Genomic DNA, 18,173 nt, shown 5'->3' on the forward strand with positions numbered 1-18,173 from the left:
GGCCGAGCGCTCAAGGCGGCGGCGCGGCGCCTTTGTGGAGGCAGCGGCCGGGCGCGGAGGAAGTTCCGGTCTCCGCGACACTGGGTCGGCGGCGGCGGCTGAGGATCGGGAGGAGCGGGCCGCGGAGGCCGCGCTGCCTCGGTGAGGACCTGGGGCGGGAGGGTGGACGCGCTGGAGCCTGAGGGGAGGACGCCGGCCTACCAGGCCGCCCCGGACGTCGAGGGCCCGCGCGGCCTGGAAGCTGCGGCTTCGGTGTCGCGGGGCGGCCGCGACTTGGCTCGGGAAGAAGAGAGCCGAGTGCTGGTGTGGGGAGGGAGGCGCCGCCCCCGGGAGGAACGCCCCGGAACGGTCGCGGGCCAGGGGCGGGCCCCGGCCGGGCGGTAGGATTACCGGTCCGGCCTCGGGGCGGTCGGCTTGCGGGTCGGGGACTGGCGCGTGGCTGCGGGTCGGGGCTCCCCGTGTGCGGGGCCGCAGGCGGGCCCTCTGTTCCTTCCCTTCTCCTGCTTTTGCAGGAATCTGATTCCGTCCTGAGGTATCGCTCGAGAGGGAGCGCTTCTGTGCCCAGCACGGAGCCTCGCCCTCAGACCCGGACGGACACGGGTGGGGGCTCGGCGGGACCCCCGCGGGCGCGAGAGCTCCGGTCCCGGCATCCTGGGCAGTGGAACCTGGAGGCGGGGGAGTGGGCTGGTGGGTTCTGCGCCCGTTGGACGAACGTGGGGAGAGCGGGGTTTTCCCTCGTAGCCACTCTGGAGATTTTAGATCCCGTTTGGCTTTGCAAACGGGGTTTTTCTTCCAGCTTGAGAATGGGTGTTGTGCTGCCCTGTTCCGCTCGAGGAGTGCATTTTTAAGTAGGAAGGGCCTTGCATTGTAGGGTCCATCCACTGTGAGGGTAATGGTGGTTTGTGTGTTTTTTTTGCATATTCCAGGTTTTTGCTTGGGAAGGTCAGAGTTGCTGGATCTGAGTGAAGGAGTCCGGTAGACTCATGTGCCTGGTCACCGGTTCGTTTTCTGAACTCTGGATTGTGCCCTAGGTTTGTTTTCCACTCCCTGTTGAGTAATGCCACCCGTGTGAATGGTTTGATCATGTCAGCATCAGCGAATGGCGAGGGCTGCAGGGAGAGGTATCCGGAGCGGGCGAGACGCGGCAGGACCGGCAGTGTCCGCAGTCACGGCTGGTGTGGTGCCCACCGTGTTGGTGAAGAAGTTGAACTTGAACCTCACCTCATTAACTGGCGCCGGGCGAGGTACCTGACCTGGACAGTAGGCACCAGGACATCTGCAGCATCCTTCTTTACAGAATGCTGTTGCCAGACTTGGGTTTTTGTTGCCTTTTTTTTTTTTTTCTTCATACTTAAATCATGTATTTTATTTTATTTTTTTTGTTGCCTTTTGTATCTAGGTTCTTGTAGCCTTCCAGAGGAGAATTGTCAGGGGGGGAGGTTACTAAATGAACTCGACCGTCTTATTGCCTACACTTGAGGGCAAGGTTATATTCTTCTGCCAGTGCTTACTGTTTGTACTGGAGGTGATGGTTGAGTTCAGAGTTACATTAAGGTGAAAACTATGGGAAAGTTTTGAAATTCTAACCATGGTAAGTCATTTCTTGGCTGGGCTCTTCTGGCTATACACCAAGTGCTTAGAATTAATTTTTCTGTGTAGGCCCCCCCCCCCCCAAAAAAAAATAACTGTAGGAGCCCTAGAATGTGATAGGGTTTGATTCCCTGGCGACTCCGCTAACTTGGTGACATTTGACAAATTACCTAATTTCCGTTTCTTCACTATGTGAAGTGAGGTTAAGCAGTGTGGCCACCTCACAGATTGTTGTGAGGTGATGTGATACATGTGAGCCGCCACTGTTACCTTTCTTCACAGCTTTGTTGAGATGTGTAAGTCATGTTTTTTATCTGACTACTTTTTTTTGCAATGTTGTGATAGCCCTGGCTGGTGTGGCTCTGCTGGTTGGCTGTCCTCCCATGCACCAAAACATTGCCAGTTTGATTCCTGGTCAGGCACATACGGAGGTCATAGGCTCCATCTCGGTGGGGGGACATGCAGGAAGCAGCTGATGTTTCTCTCTCTCCCTTCCTCTCTCTCTAAAAGTCAATTAAAATATTTTTTTAAAGTTGTGATATATAGTAGCAAGATTTACCATTTAAACCATTATTTTAATCCTCACCTGAGGATAAGTTTATTGATTTTTTTAATTTATTTTTTTCTGGAGAAAGAAGTGGGGGAGAGAAAGAGAGGGAAACATCAATGTGAGAAACTGATCACTTGCTTCCTGTATGCTCCCTCACTGGGGATTGAACCCGAAACATAGGTATGTGCCCTGACCAGGAATTGATCCCAGAACCTTTTTAGTGCACGGGGTGACACTCCAACCAACTGAGCCACATGGCTCGGGCACCATTTAAACCATTAAAAAAAAATAGATTCTTTTTGATTTCAGAGAAGAAGGGAGAGGGAGAGAGAGAAGAAACATCAACGATGAGAGAGAATCATTACTTGGCTGCCACCTGCATGCCCCCTACTGGGGATTGAGCCCACAAACTGGGCATGTGCCCTGACTAGAAATGAACTGTGACCTCCTGGTTCATAGGTCGATGCTCAACCACTGAGTGACACTGGCCAGGCTATTTAAACCATTTGTTTTTGTTTGTTTGTTAATGAGCACTTTTTCCCATGGATTTTTAGAGAGAGTGGAAAGGAGAGGGAGAGACAGGGAGACACATTGATTTGTGGCCTCCTGCATGTGCCCTGACCAGGCCAGGGAACAAGCCGTAACCTGTATGTGTCCTTGACCGGAATCAAACCCAGGATCCTTCAGTCCAAGGGCTGAAGCTCTATCCACTGAGCCAAACCAGCTAGGGCTAAACCATTTAGTTACATTCAGAGTGTTAATTACACACACAATACGTATAGTGCAGTCATCACCACTATTTCCAAAACTTTTTCATCATCCCAAACAGAAACTCTAACCATTAAGCAAATAACTCCCATTTCCCCTACTGTCAGCACCTGGTAACATCTAATCTATATTCTGTTTCTGTGAATCTGCCTGTTCTAGGTACTCCATGTAAGTGGAATCATTCAATATTTGTGTTTTTGTGTCTGACTTAATTCACTTTAACATAATGTTTTCAGGGTTCATTCATGTCATAGCATGTATCCAAACTTCATTCCTTTTTTTTTAAATCTAAAAACAAAATTTTGATTGAGGTATGATTGATATCTTCATCCTCTTTTTTTATATATATTTTATTTTTTACAGAGAGGAAGGGAGAGGGATAGAGAGCTAGAAACATTGATGAGAGAGAAACATTGATCAACCGCCTCCTGCACACCCCCCACAGGGGATGTGCCCGCAACCAAGGTACATGCCCTTGACCGGAATCGAACCTGGGACTCTTCAGTCCGCAGGCCGACGCTCCATCCACTGAGCCAAACCGGTTTCGGCTTCATCCTCTTTTTAAAAAAATTTTTTTTTATTTCAGAGAGGAAGGGAGATGGAGAGAGATAGAAACATCAATGATGAGAGAGAATCATTGATCGGATGCCTCCTGCACACCCCCTACTGGGGTTCGAGCCTGAAACCCCGGGCATGTGCCCTTGCCCAGAATCGAACCTGGGTCCCTTTAGTCCACAGGCTGACACTATCCACTGAGCCAAACCAGGTAGGGCTCTTCATTCTCTTTTAAGGCTGAATAGTATTCTGTTGGTATGTATGGGCCAGGTTTTATCTCGCCATTTGTTGGTAGACGTTTGGGTGGTTCCCACCTTTTGGCTATTGTAAATAATGCAGCTATGACTATGGGCATCCACATACTCTTCCTGTCCCTCTTTCCAATTTCTTTGGGTATATACCTAGTAGTGGGTCATATGATAATTCTGGGTTTAGGTTTTGAGGAACTGCCATACTTTTTCCACAGCAATTGCAGCATCATTTTACATTCCCATCAGCAATGCACAAGGGTTCCAGTTTTTCTACATCTTTGCCAATACTTGTCATTTTCTCTGTGTTTGTTGTTGTTTGTTTTTTGTTATTAATCCTCACCTAAGGATGTTTTTTCCATTGATTGAGAGTGGAAGGGAGAAAGGGAGAGAGAGGAGAGAGAGAGAAACATCACTGTGAGAGAGACACATCAATTGGTTGCCTCCTGCACTCCCTCTGACCGGGAATTGAACCCTCGACCTTGGCTGTGCGGGCCAATGCTCTAACCATTGCGAACACCGGCCAGGGCCCTTTGATGAAGTCCAGTTTGTCTATTTTTCTTTTGTTGCCTATATTTTTGGTGTCATTCAAGAGATCATTGCCAAATCCAATGTATGAAGCTTCCCCTTTTAACTTTTGTATATGATGTTAGGTAAGGGTCCCACTTCATCCTTTTGCATGTGGCTATCCAGTTTTCCTATGACCATTTGTTGAAATGTGTCCTTTCTCCATTGAATGGTCTTGGCACCCTTGTTGAAAATCACTTGACCATATATGTGAGGGACTCAGCTATTAGTCACAGTAGCTAACAGATGGAAGTAGCCCAGGTGTCCATCAGTGGATGAATAGATAAACTGTGGTATATACATACTATACAATATTATTCAGTCTTAAAAAGGAGCCTGGCCAGCGTGGCTCAGTGGTTGAGCGTCGACCTATGAACCAGGAGGTCATGGTTTGATTCCCAGTCGGGGCACATGCCTGGGTTGCAGGCTCGATCCCCAGTAGGGGGCATGCAGGAGGCAGCCGATCAATGATTCTCTCTCATCATTGATGTTTCTATCTCTCCCTCTCGCTTCCTCTCTGAAATCAATAAAAATAAAAAGGAATGAAATTCTAATAGATGCTGCAATATCGATGAACCTTGAAGACAATATGCTAAGTGAATAAGCCAGTGACAGAAGGACAAATATTGTATGATATTGTATGATTCCACTAGTATCGTGAGAGGTACATTAGGGTAGTCAAAGTGATAGAGACAGCCCTGGCTGGCGTGGCTCAGCCTTGTCTTGTGCACCTGGAGGTCGCTGGTTTGATTTCTGGTTAGAGCACCTGCTGGGTGCAGGCTTCATCTCCAGTAGGGGGCATGCGGGTGGCACCCGATCCATGTTTCTCTCTCATTGATGTTTCTCTCTCTCCCTCAACATTCTCTCTCTCTAAAATTAATAAAAACATTTTAAAAAATCATAGGGCAGAAAATAGAATGTTGGTTGCCAAGGGCGAGGTAAAGGGATGGGGAGTTCATGTTTAATGAATATGGAGTTTTAGTTTTGCAAGATGCAAAAAGTTCTGTGGATGGATGGTGGTGATGGTTGCACAACAGTGTGAATGCACTTCATGCCACTGAAATGTATACTTAAAAATGGCAAATAGCAAACTATTACTATTAATCACTATTAATTAATCAGTGACTCAATTAATTCTTTTTTAATGTATATATTTTATTGATTTCAATATATTTTATTGATTTACAACAATTTAAAAAATACATAATTTAAAAAAAAAGAATGAATCTTATCGATTCTACTTTCCCATGTCCCGTTTCTTTCTTTTTTTTTTTTTTAATTTAGATCAGTTGCCCATTTTTTGATTGGGTCCATGTCCCGTTTCTTACTGATCCCTCTTCCACTTTACCAAAAGGCACCTCTCTATTAGAAACCAAACGGAAGTAAACTACTTAATTGAGGAAAACCCTTCAGGACACCAAACAGTGTTTATATCCTACTGAAGGCTATTTGGCTTCTTTCCATTTTCAAAGCTATTATGAATAAAGCTGTCATGAACATATTTGTACAAGTATTTTGTTTTCATTTACCTCAGGTAAATACTTAGAAGTGGCATTACTGCGCCTTAGAGCAGGCGTCCTCAAACTACGGCCCGCGGGCCACATGCGGGTGTTTTTGCCGTTTTGTTTTTTTACTTCAAAATAAGATATGTGCAGTGTGCATAGGAATTTGTTCATCGTTTTTTTTTTTTAACTATAGTCCGGCCCTCCAACGGTCTGAGGGACAGTGAACTGGCCCCCTGTTTAAAAAGTTTGAGGACCCCTGCCTTAGAGAGAGTGACGTTCGTCAGAGCAATTTCTAAAGGACTTGTACTATTTTGCCATCTTTCCAGCAATGTGTGAGAGTTCTGGTTCCTGGAAATCCATGTGCATTTGGTTTAGTGAGTCTTTTTGTTAATTTTAGCAGTTCTAGGGGGTGTGTATTGTTATTGTGGTTTTCTTTCTGACTAATAATAGTGAGCGTTTCCAGGTACGGGTTATAGATACTTACTCCCCATTCCGTAGTTTGTCTATTTATTTTCTTAAACAGTGTCTTTTGAAGAACAGGTTCTAATTTTAATGTCTTATGGGAAGTGCTTCCTGGATTCTTCCTAGGAGTGTCTGCTGACACCACGCTCAGGAAGATCTCCTCCTGTGGCTTCTTTCAGAAGCTTTGTTATTTAGCTTTTACATTATGTCTGATCCATTTTCAATTAACTTTTTTCCCCAGTTAATTTATTTAAGATATATTTTTATTCATTTCAGAGAGGAAGGGAGAGGGAGAGAGAGATAGAAACATCAATGGTGAGAGAGAATCATTGATTGTCTGCCTCCTGCACACCCCCACTGGGGATCAAGCCCACAACCCAGCATGTGCCCTTGACCGGAATCAAACCCAGGACCCTTCAGTCCACAGGCTGACGCTCTATCCACTGAGCCAAACCAGCTAAGGCTTTATGTATTTATTTAGAAGGGGGGGTGGGAACATCCGTCTGTTACTCCACCCATTTACGCATTCACTGGTTAATTCTTTTTTAATATATATATTTTATTGATTTCAGAGAGGAAAGGAGAAGGAGAGCGAGATATAAACATCAATGATGAGGGAGAATCACTGATCAGCTGCCTCCTGCATGCCCCCTACTGGGCATCGAGCCTGCAACCCGGGCATATGTCCTTAACTAGAATCGAATTAGGTACCCTTCAGTCCTCAGGCCGACGCTCTATCCAGTGAGCCAAACTGGCTAGGGCTCATTGGTTGATTCTTGTATGTGTCCTGACTGGGATCAAACTTGCCACCTTGGCGTATTGGGAGAACACTAACCTATGGAGCTACCTGGCCGGGGCTCAAGTTGCTATTGTTTAAACATTCATAGTTGGGGCCCTCTCCCAATCCTGGTCAGGGCACATACAGGAATCAGCCACTGAATGGAACAACAAATCGATGTTTCTCTCTCCCTCTTCCTCCCTCTTGCCCTCCCTCCTGTCCTCGCCCTACTTCTCTCAAATAAATAAATAAAAATTTTCTTAGTTGGCTAGGTTTTCAATCCAATCCTTGCCTTCCGTGCCTTGTTTATGCTTTTAGCTGAGTGTCCTTTGGGGCCCAAAGCATTTACTTTGGAAAAAATTAGAGTGTTGAAAGCAGAATAAAGCTGCTGCATACTGCAGCCAACACTAATAGAATAGGACCCTAGGCATGTGCCCTGACCAGGGATTGAACCAGCGACCTCTTGGTTCAAGGGTCAACGCTCAACTACTGAGCCACACCACTGGGCTGCTTTTTTTTAAGCACTTGTTCATCTAAGATTTTAAGAAAGATTTCATTGAATGCCAGGAGTTCAAACAAACCACACCAACAAACAAAAAAGAGAAAAGTAGAAAATGAACTCCCCTCTGCTTCTGCAGCGTGGTTTTATGTGGGGCCGCCTTCAGCACCTGGTGGGCTTCCTCCGGCCTCGGGAGAGCCCAGGTGGAAGCTGCTCAAGTCTTGTCTGATCATGTGTCTTGCCTGGGTGTGCATGTGGCTGTCTAAATGTTTCCATCTGCATGTTGCCTTCAAGTGTCCTTATTTCCCAACGTCTTTTCACACCAACTTCTCTAAAAATCCTATATAATAAAAGCATAATATGCAAATTGAGTGGCGGAACCCCCAGTGGAATGACGGGTTGCTATGACATGCACTGACCACCAGGGGGCAGACGCTCAACACAGGAGCTGCCCCCAGCTGGCAGGCCCCAGGCCGGCCAAGGCGGGTGCCAGCGGCCGCCCCACAGATTGGCCCTGATCTCCCGCCAAGCTTAGGGACCCTACCTGTGCATGCATTTCATGCACCGGGCCTCTAGTGTGAGTCTATAGTTTGCTTTGCAGCTTTTATTAGCAATGCCTGCTGCTTCCCCCCCTCCCACCCCACCCCCACGGATTTCTGAGTTAGGTAAAATAGAAACAAGCACCTTGCATCAGTCCTTCAGATATCCCCCAGACAGGTTAGAACAGATGGACACAATAATTTGCAAATCAGGTTTCCTTTTGATTTGATGGAGGAAGCTGGGAACTGGGCTGCCACTACTTCAAGACTAAAACCACTGCCATGTTAGAGGGGGTGGGGCAGGGATGAGGAAAGACACAAACTTTCCTATTATTTTGAAGATGGCTTTTTCTTGAATGAGCATCTGCTTCGTTGTTATAAACCTTTGATTGTTTTCTCACGCTCCAACGAAGTTGATTCAGACAGTTACTGCTTTTTGGGGGAACTCTTTCGTCGGTCATTTTACTGACCTATAGGTTATCTTTTCATCCTCTTGATAGTGTACTTTGATGCACTAAAGTTTTTTAAATTGATGAAGTGTCCATCTGTTTTGTCTTTTGTGCCTTTGGTGTCATTAAGAAACCATTGCCAAATCCAAGGTCATGAAAGTGTGCCTCTTTGTTAGTAGCTGCAATAAAGGTCTGCTGATGACTTCTCAGCTTCTCTTGGGTTATGTGCCCATCTTCAAAGTGTCACTGTGGTGAGGGTACTAGACTGTTGTGGTTGGCTAGGCTGGATGGTGTAGGACTGGTGTTCATGCTAATTAAGATGCTGTTTCTAGAATGGCTACTAGAAAAATTAGTCAATATTTATAAATGTGAAGCATTCTTAGTACACGGAGAAGTTTTAGTGCCCTGGAATATGCATTTCTAATTTTAAAAATGTATTTTTTGTTATAAGTTAATAAGTGAATGTTTAAAAATGACTTCCAAAAATATTCCTGCTGATGTGGTCCCTCATAAGCTAAGCAGGAGGAGATTAGGTTAGCCTTTACTTCATATTCCCATGTACTCATTTTTTGTGGCTTGTTTTGTACAGGTGCTGCTATAACCAACGTTTGGTCGCAAAAGGATCTGTTATTGGGCCCTCCTGACTTAAGAGATGTGGGGGGATTCTCGATCTGCTAATAGAACAGGACCTTTTCGGTAAGTCTTAAAATAATGAATATTGAAATTGTTAATATTTTAATGATATAGTATAACATTTTTTTGGGCTACCATAAAGGGGGATATTTTTGTGTGTGTAGAAATAGCTCTGGTTTTAAAAAAATAAAAACATTTAAAAATTTTTAGTCATTTCTGAAGTGATTCTGAGATTGAATATCCAGCATGTCAAGTGTTTTGTGTTTTAGCACTTCATTTATATTTATGGGCGATTATTTTACAAGTAAGGCTGTTTCTTATAGAATTAACCCAAAATGGTTAATTTTGGTTAATAATGGTTAATTCTTATAGAATTAACCCATTTTGATGGTTTAGGTAAGCCATCAGAAATGTAAGGTAACTTTAGCTCTATTGCCTAACTTTCTAAAATTTTCAGAACATTTTTTTCTTTGACCAATTTATCATTTATATTTCCTCACCTTAATTTTAGTTTAACTATAAGTCATTACATGCTTTTTAAAAAAATATATCATTAAATTGATTTCAGAGAGGAAGGGAGAGAGAAACATCAATGATGAAACAGAATCATTGACTGGCTGCCTCCTGCACGCCCCACACTGGGGATCGAGCCCGCAACCAGAGCATATGCCCTGACCAGGAATTGAACCATGACCTCCTGGTTCATAGGCCGATGCTCAACCACTGAGCCATGCAGGCTGGACTATTACATGCTTTTTAAAAGATCTTTGACTAGAAGGGAGACATAATTTATATAGCATAACTTTTGGGTTGACTATTTGGATTTTTTTAAAAGGTACTTGTAGGAAAATGATTTTATATTTCATTTTAACAACCTAAATTTTTTTCTTTGATTAAAAATTATTTTCATAGCCACTGCTATTTTGTATTAATAGAACTGTTTCTTGAATAGTCTACATATAATACAGTTCTAACAACCCTAATGCAGTAGGTTACTCTAGAACTATTTGATCATCTCAACTTAAGAGGGTAAGATAATCCTTAGGGCAGTATTTAAAGACAGTGTTGGATGTGTTCTGGTCAGAAAACATGTAGTTTTAGATATTTTAGCACTCGCCCTTAAATCTTCCTGCAAGCTAACCATTGGGATTTGAGTGGTTTTAAACATGGGAGACATTCGAGTTAGTGGTACTGTCTTAATTTTAGTGTTAAATTGTATTACTTATGAAGAACATTTAAATTTGCTTCTCTTATGATGAACCACATAGATATAACTAATGTTAATGGGAGCTCACGGAAGTCATCATGTTCTGAAAATTCATTAAATAAGCATAACTCTAACGTTTAGGTTGCTGCTATTAAATTCCTATTTAAGAGGGTTTGGCATTGTAACTGTTTCTCTTGAACTGAGTGACCGAGCATCAGTCCTTTGAATCTGTCTAGTATAATGGTGTAGTCTGAGTTCAGAAGGGTCGTATAATAGAACCTGTATACTCCGGGAGGAGTGGGCTACTGAGTTGGACTTGATCTCTTAATATTTTTGTTTTACTGCTAAATAGCAGATAACCCTTCAGATCATTTTTAACCTTTCAGATCATTTATGTTTTCCCTTTTCACATCCTCCTGTTCTCCTCAAAGTGAAAATTCTGGGTACCTAATTGTTTACTTAAACTCTAAACTTTCATCAAAGCTAAAACAATGTAAAATGACCTGGGGAAAAAATAAAAGTAAGGTGACCTGGAGGTTAGGCAAAGGCAGAGTTGGGTAGCATAAAAGATTGGGCCAGTTCTCATTTATCGCTTGAGTTCTGTAAACTGAGAATATGACTTTAATACTATACTATTTTAAAATGTACTTATTACCATGAAAAATTAGCATAAAGCATTGGAATCTGGAATACCAGCTTTATTCGGGACATGTGACTAATGCTTGAAGGCCTAATGCTATCTCTAGGTCCCTTCAGCATTCAGCTCCCAGATGCTGACGCTTGGCTTAGTCAGCTTATACATGCTTTGTGGCACGGTTCATCCTGCCTCTGTGATACCCTTGGGTAGTTATAATAGCAGGGGCCCCGGGCGAGTGCTTCTAGGTGGAGCCACTCTAGGCCTGGGAGTTAGATGCAGCCAGGGCTGGCGCTCAGCTGGCATACACCAGTGTGCTCCTGCTGGTTATTTACAGCCAGGGTTTCTTCCTTTGGGGCCTGCCTCCATTCTGACTGGGTGGTGTCCGTGCTGTAGCTGTAATCAAACATTTTGGAATGTTCCTCCTGTATGCAGCAATGAGGAAGACACCTCCTGAAACTTACTGTAAGAAATTTACAGTGCATTGATTTTTCTGATGTATAGGAATCATCATGTTGATCTTGGAATTCTAAGTTCCCTGGCTATAGGAAATGGAAATTTCTGTAGCGTGTCACCATTGCTAGCTTATCTGGTGTTGCGGATTTTCCCTGTTGCAGGACTGGGTGAAAGCTTTTTCTGCAGCAGTCATGTTGAAAACCTTGTGTTGACTTTCCTCGTGTTCTGAAATGGGAGCGTAAAAGTTTACTCCACCACTTCGTCCTAAAATAGCAAACCCTTGCTGTTTCTGCAGATCTAGGACCTTGTTACAGAACTCTGCCAAAAAAATATATTTACAGAAGAATGTGCTGTGATTAGAGAAGAATATGCTGGTGTGTAGATTTGAAACTCTCTGGACAATATGAATAACGCTGTCTTTGTTTCTACAGTGGGAGCCAAGAAGAAAGGTTTGCTCCCGGGTGGAACAGGGATTATCCTCCTCCTCCCCTTAAGAGTCATGCTCAAGAGAGACACTCTGGCAACTTTCCTGGCAGAGATTCACTTCCCTTTGATTTCCAGGGGCATTCGGGGCCTCCCTTTGCAAACGTAGAGGAGCGCCCTTTCAGCTATGGAGCTAGAGACGGACTCCTGGGTGACTATCCAGGAGGGGAGGGGTCTGGACATGATTTCAGGGGGGGGGATTTTTCATCTTCTGATTTCCAGAGCAGAGATTCATCCCAGTTGGACTTCAGAGGTAGGGACATACATTCTGGGGATTTTCGGGATAGAGAAGGACCACCTCTGGACTACAGGGGCGGCAATGGGACTTCTGTGGATTACAGAAGTAGGGAGACATCTCACATGAACTACAGAGACAGGGATGCTCACACTGTTGACTTCAGAGGTAGGGATGCTCCTCCATCTGACTTCAGGGGCCGGGGCGCTTATGACTTAGATTTCCGAGGCCGGGATGGATCTCATGCAGACTTTAGGGGAAGGGATTTATCAGATTTGGATTTCAGGACCAGAGATCAGTCTCGTTCTGATTTTAGGAATAGAGATGTATCTGATTTGGACTTCAGGGACAAAGACGGAACACAGGTGGACTTTAGAGGCCGAGGTTCAGGTACTAGTGATCTAGACTTTAGGGAGAGGGAGACACCACATTCAGATTTCAGAGGTAGACACCGGTCCAGGACGGATCAGGACTTTAGGGGCAGGGATGTGGGAACGTGTATGGAATTTAAGGGTAGGGAGATGCCCTCTGTGGATCCAAATATTTTGGATTACATTCAACCCTCTACACAAGACAGAGAACATTCTGGTATGAATGTGAACAAGAGAGAAGAAGCCACACATGACCACACAACAGAAAGGCCTGCTTTTGGCACTCGGAAGGGAGAAGCAGAGCGTTCAGAAACGAGAGAAGGAGAAACCCAAGGCGTAGCCTTTGAACAGGAGTCTTCGTCAGACTTCCAGAACAGCCGAAGTCCACTGCAAGACCAGGACAAGGCACAGCCTTCTGGCGGCGAAAGACAGAGCTCTGATTCTGGTGCATTCAAAGAGGAAGGTGGTCTGGACTTCCTTGGCCGGCAGGACACAGATTACCGAAGCATGGAGTACCGTGACGTGGACCACAGGCTGCCGGGAGGCCAGCTGTTTGGCTACGGCCAGAGCAAGTCTTTTCCAGAGGGCAAACCTTCTCGAGAGGCCCCGCAGGAGCTTCAGGTATGTGAGTGGAGGGAATGGCTCTTTTGCTTTTTCATAGGCTTTCCTGAGGGATGAAGTGTGAAGTTCAGGACCATTAGTCCTGCTCTCTCCTTGTATAACCATTGGAAAGCAAAATGTGCACTCAGGAATGGATTGTACATCTCCACACACAGGCCCTCAGCTCAAATCATATATATATATTTTTTGATTTTTTACAGAGAGGAAGGGAGAGGGATAGAGAGCCAGAAACATCGATGAGAGAGAAACATCGATCAGCTGCCTCTTGCACACCCCCCACCGGGGATGTGCCTGCAACCAAGGTACATGCCCTTGACCGGAATCGAACCTGGGACCCTTCAGTCCGCAGACCGACGCTCCATCCACTGAGCCAAACCGGTTTCGGCTCAAATCATATTTTTGATGTGTGTTTATTCAACATTTTGCCTTATGGTGCTGATTTAAATGCCTTGGGATAATTTACTTTGAAAATATCTGTTTTTGTGAGTTGATTCTCTCAACTTTAGCAGAATCAGGCCTTGTGGCTGTTTTGGGATCATTTTCTTATTTAAATTTATTTAGGAAGTACCTAGGAATCTTTCTGTAGTCACGAGGAGGTGATATTAATGTTGCAAGTATCTTCTTGCAGCTAAATTAATTGATTAAATGTTGAATTTCACCCAGCTGGTGTGGCTAGGTTGAATGCCGACCTATGAACCAAGAGGTTGCCAGTTCAATTCCTGGTCAGGGCACATGCCCAGGTTGCGGGCTCAATCCCTGGTGGAGGACATGTAGGAGTCAGCTGGTCAATGTTTATCTCTCTCTCTCTCTCTCTCTCTCTCTCAAAATCAAAAAAACATTTTAAAAAAATGTTGAATTTCTCTATATATATAATACATAATCTAACATACATATAATCTAAGCAAGGAGAGTTATATTTGCAGTTGGACAATGAAAATATTATCTTTTTATTTTTAATATTTTAAAATAGATTTTATTAATTTTTTTACAGAGAGGAAGGGAGAGGAATAGAGAGTTAGAAACATCGATGAGAGAGAAACATGGATCAGCTGCCTCCTGCACACCCCCTACTGGGGATGTGCCCGCAACCAAGGTACATGCCCTTGACCGGAATCGAACCTGGGGCCCTTCAGTCCGCAGGTCGACACTCTATCCACTGAGCCAAACCGGTTAGGGCAATATTATCTTTTTAAATAGATTTTACCCATGTCTACTCAGGTTCTGTTATTTTAGACAGTAATCCTAAGACATGCTAGCCCAATAATAGCTTTTGAGAATGTTAGAGGTGAGTGACCATGTAATTTATTGTTCAAATTAGGACACTTTCAGGAGTGAAAGAGGATACTGTTGACAGTTCTTCCAGGACAGTAGGCATAACTGGGAAGTGTGGTCCCTTAGTATTAGGAGACTTTTTCTCAAAAGTTAAATTCTTGATAAAAATTTTGAAATAAAGAGAAATCAGTTGGAACTGAGACTTTTGTGAATATGGAAAATGCAGATTTCTCTGAACTGAGTAGTATGTTCAGATGACACTTTTTGACTTCGTTCTGGTATTTGTTTATAGATCTGGCTTAAATTGTTTTCCTGTTTTCTCATTCAAGAAAAGAAAATTATAGTCTTGAGAATGTTTTATTTGTGTGTTTTTTTCCTGATTATAAAAGTCCTGTTCTGCCGAAACCGGTTTGGCTCAGTGGATGGAGCGTCGGCCTGCGGACTCAGGGGTCCCAGGTTCGATTCTGGTCAAGGGCATGTACCTTGGTTGCGGGCACATCCCCAGTGCGGGGTGTGCAGGAGGCAGCTGATCGATGTTTCTCTCTCATTGATGTTTCTGACTCTGTCCCTCTCTCTTCCTCTCTGTGAAAAATCAATAAAATATATTAAAAAAAAAAAAGTCCTGTTCAATGTTGTTTCTCTTAACATTCTGCTTTACGCTTTCAAGGCTCCTTCAGTGAGCCTTGGTTTTAGGACAGTATATTCTAATGGTTTGAGATCAAATTTTGGCACACAGAAAAAACAAAAATATTACCGTTTTTCACAGCTTCATATGATGCAGTGATTTGATATTTGATTCTGAGTACCTGTATTTTATGTTCAGTTTCATTTTGTACTAACATATATTCATTTCTGAATTATTTTTTATTCTGGGTTCAAGGATCAAGATTATCGGACTGGCCCAAGTGAGGAGAAAGCGAGCAAGCTTATCCGATTAAATGGGGTGCCCGAAAATGCCACAAAAGAAGAGGCAAGTGTCTTTTCTTAATTGTTCCTTTTGCTTTTGTTTTTGGGTCAGTTAAAAAATGTTTTTTAAACTTTATTTTGAAAAATTACAGATTCACAGGAAGGTGCAAAGAAATATACAGGGAAGCCTTGGGTATTCTGCACCCAGCTCCTGGCAATGTTCACATCTTATGTTAGTAGTACGACACTAAACCAGGAAACTGGCTTTGGTGCCATCAGAGAGCTCATTCAGATTTCACCAGCTATGCATATGCTCGGTGAGGTGAGAGTTGTACAAAAGATTAAGGCAAATGACCACAGTCCTCAGGCCTGATAACCACTGTAAGAGCAAACAGTGCTTGGTGTTCATTCTGCGCCAGGCATTAGGTATGCTTACAGCATTAGTTCATTTAAATATTACGGCGTACTGTGAGTAGGTACTCTTAATCCACTCACTCAGATGTTAAGCAATTCTGTATGCTAGGCACTGAGCGAAATAGCAGTGAATATTATTATAAAGCCACGGCCTCTGAGGTTAATAGAAAAGTAAGCAAAAGGTAGATAACCTCAGGCAGTGATAAGTGCTCTGAAGAAAACTAAAGTAAAGCTTTAGAGCGTCATGGGTAAATGACGTTACTTTACTTTATTTTATTTATTTTATTTTTTATTGAGGTATTATATGTGTACATATCTTACCATCGCCCCCCCACCCCACCCCACACCCATACATGCCCTCACCCCCAGAGTTTTGCGTCCATTGGTTATGCTTATATGCATGCATACAATACAAGTCCTTCGTTTGATTTCTTATCTCCCCGGTAAGGACTGTTTTAGATCAGGTAGTTAGAAGGCCATCCCTGAGGAAGTAACATTTGAGCCCAGGACTGAATGCAGTGAGAGAACAGCCCAGAAGATGGGGAAAAGATCTGATCAGGCTGAGGAGTTAAGGCCATGGCCCTGGATTGGAATGAGTCAGTGTATGTCTTCTGTTTAACAGACGAGAAACCGGCCACTGCAAGGCTACACAGCAGGTGAGCAGGAGAGGCTCAGACGCAGACAGGCCGATTTCAGAGCTCCAGTGTGAGCTCAAGACAATTCTGCTCTTCTGCCTTCTTATACACTGAGTGGCCAGATTATTATCCCTGAACACATAATAATCTGGCCCCTCAGTGTATAGCCTATATAATAAAAGGCTAGTATGCAAATTGTCCCCTCGATCAGGAGTTCGACCAGCAGGCAGGCTGGCCAACTGCCCATGTCCCCTCCCCCTGGCCAGGCTGGCCGGACCCCACCCATGCCTGAATTCATGCACCGAGCCTCTAATACACACATACACACACACACTGAGTGGCCAGATTATTATGCGTTCAGAGATCATCATAATCTGGCCACTCAGTGTATATTGGGGGATTTTTGAGTAATTACGTTAGATTCATTCAATGGTTTTTGAAGGTCAAAGTAATCATAGTTTATAACATTACGTTATTACATTTATAACGTAATCATAGTTTTAAATTATGTCGAGTAAAAACCAGGATGGAAAATATAATCTTCAGTATTTGATTATGATATGTATCATCATTGTAAATACCATATTCTTGCAGATTCTTAACGCCTTTCGGACTCCTGATGACATGCCTGTAAAGGACTTGCAGCTGAAGGGGTATGACACAGGTGAGTTTCTTGTAGTGCATGTGGCCTTGGGTCAGGAAGGGTCTTTGTCAGAGCTCTGCAATGTGTGCCACTCAAAAAATGTTTAAGAAACCACAGTTAACGATTTCTGGAAGCCTCCTGTTGGTGCCTTCAGATAGCAGCCAGCTTTAGTCTTAGCTGTGGTTCTGGGTGGGTGCTTTGTCCACACGGTGCGGGTGCCTGCCCCAGCTCTTCTGAGTGCCTGGGGGATAGAAAGGGAGTGTTGCAGTATTTCTCCCTGAATACATTTCCTAGAATTGGCTCATTGAGCTGGCTGTTTATGTTCTTCACGCTGGGGGGATGTTTACGATGGAGCCTAGTAGGATTTAATAAACTTACTATATGTAAAAGTTTACGTTTTATTGCTTCAGCATGAAATTACAACTTTCCAGAGAAATTGTAAAATTAGTGGTTTCTGTACTTTCAGTCTCGCTTTGAGAACAGAGTCCTGCAGTCACTAGTTTGTTGAAATCCATAAATAGATCCAGAAGAACTTTCTCTTTGACCTCTGTTCTGTTGTCTTAACTACAGATTAAACTCTTCAGAATATCCTCCTAATATTTGAAAGTACCCAGTTTCGTCAGTTCCTTCAAATCCTTTTTATTTATTTTATTTTATTTTATTGTTTGAAGTATTACAGATAGTAGTACATATGTCTCCTTTTTTCCCTCCATTGACCTCCCCCCGGCCTCTCCTACCCGCCCTCCCTCCCCTCCCCCCCGCACATGCTTACTAGTACGGAATTGTTGTCAAAATGGAAGTGCCAAACACTTTAAAGTATTGACCAATATTTTTAGGACTACATAATATGAAATGGCTTAAAAATAAGGTAATATTTAAGTGATCTAACTTGCAGAATTTTACATTGAAGAAAGTAGAGCATTAATCTTTTCACAGAACTTAGATTTCAGTAATCCAAGTTAAGGAACTCGTCAAGTAAGAGCATGCCATATTTCTGAGGATATAGTTTACTTTTAAACAGTTTACCATGGAATAAAATTTTTGCTTTAATAAGATAGCTGCTGCTGCAGATTGGTTCTGCAGAGGGAAACTATCCACAAAATAATTTTTTCTGCTTGAAATAGTCTGGTGCTGAAGTAAATTTACTTTAAGT

General features: G+C 43.5%; 1 protein-coding gene across 4 annotated transcripts in view; it reads left to right on the forward strand.

The window, feature by feature from the left end:
- The window catches only part of RBM6 (RNA binding motif protein 6), a 67,502-nt gene continuing 49,329 nt past the window's right edge, over positions 1 to 18,173 (forward strand). For 2 of the 4 annotated variants that reach the window (XM_054729735.1, XM_054729736.1), the window contains exons 1-5: positions 1 to 141; positions 9,100 to 9,206; positions 11,872 to 13,150; positions 15,303 to 15,392; positions 16,972 to 17,041. In XM_054729735.1, the coding sequence (XP_054585710.1) occupies positions 9,163 to 9,206; positions 11,872 to 13,150; positions 15,303 to 15,392; positions 16,972 to 17,041 (1,483 nt within the window). In that variant the 5' untranslated portion in view covers positions 1 to 141; positions 9,100 to 9,162. Of the gene's footprint in view, positions 142 to 9,099; positions 9,207 to 11,871; positions 13,151 to 15,302; positions 15,393 to 16,971; positions 17,042 to 18,173 lie in introns of those variants that run through there. The other 2 variants (XM_054729738.1, XM_054729737.1) reach the window with 2 other exon arrangements.

The sequence above is a fragment of the Eptesicus fuscus genome, chromosome 18 (genome assembly GCF_027574615.1).
Source record: "Eptesicus fuscus isolate TK198812 chromosome 18, DD_ASM_mEF_20220401, whole genome shotgun sequence".
Lineage (NCBI taxonomy): Eukaryota > Metazoa > Chordata > Mammalia > Chiroptera > Vespertilionidae > Eptesicus > Eptesicus fuscus.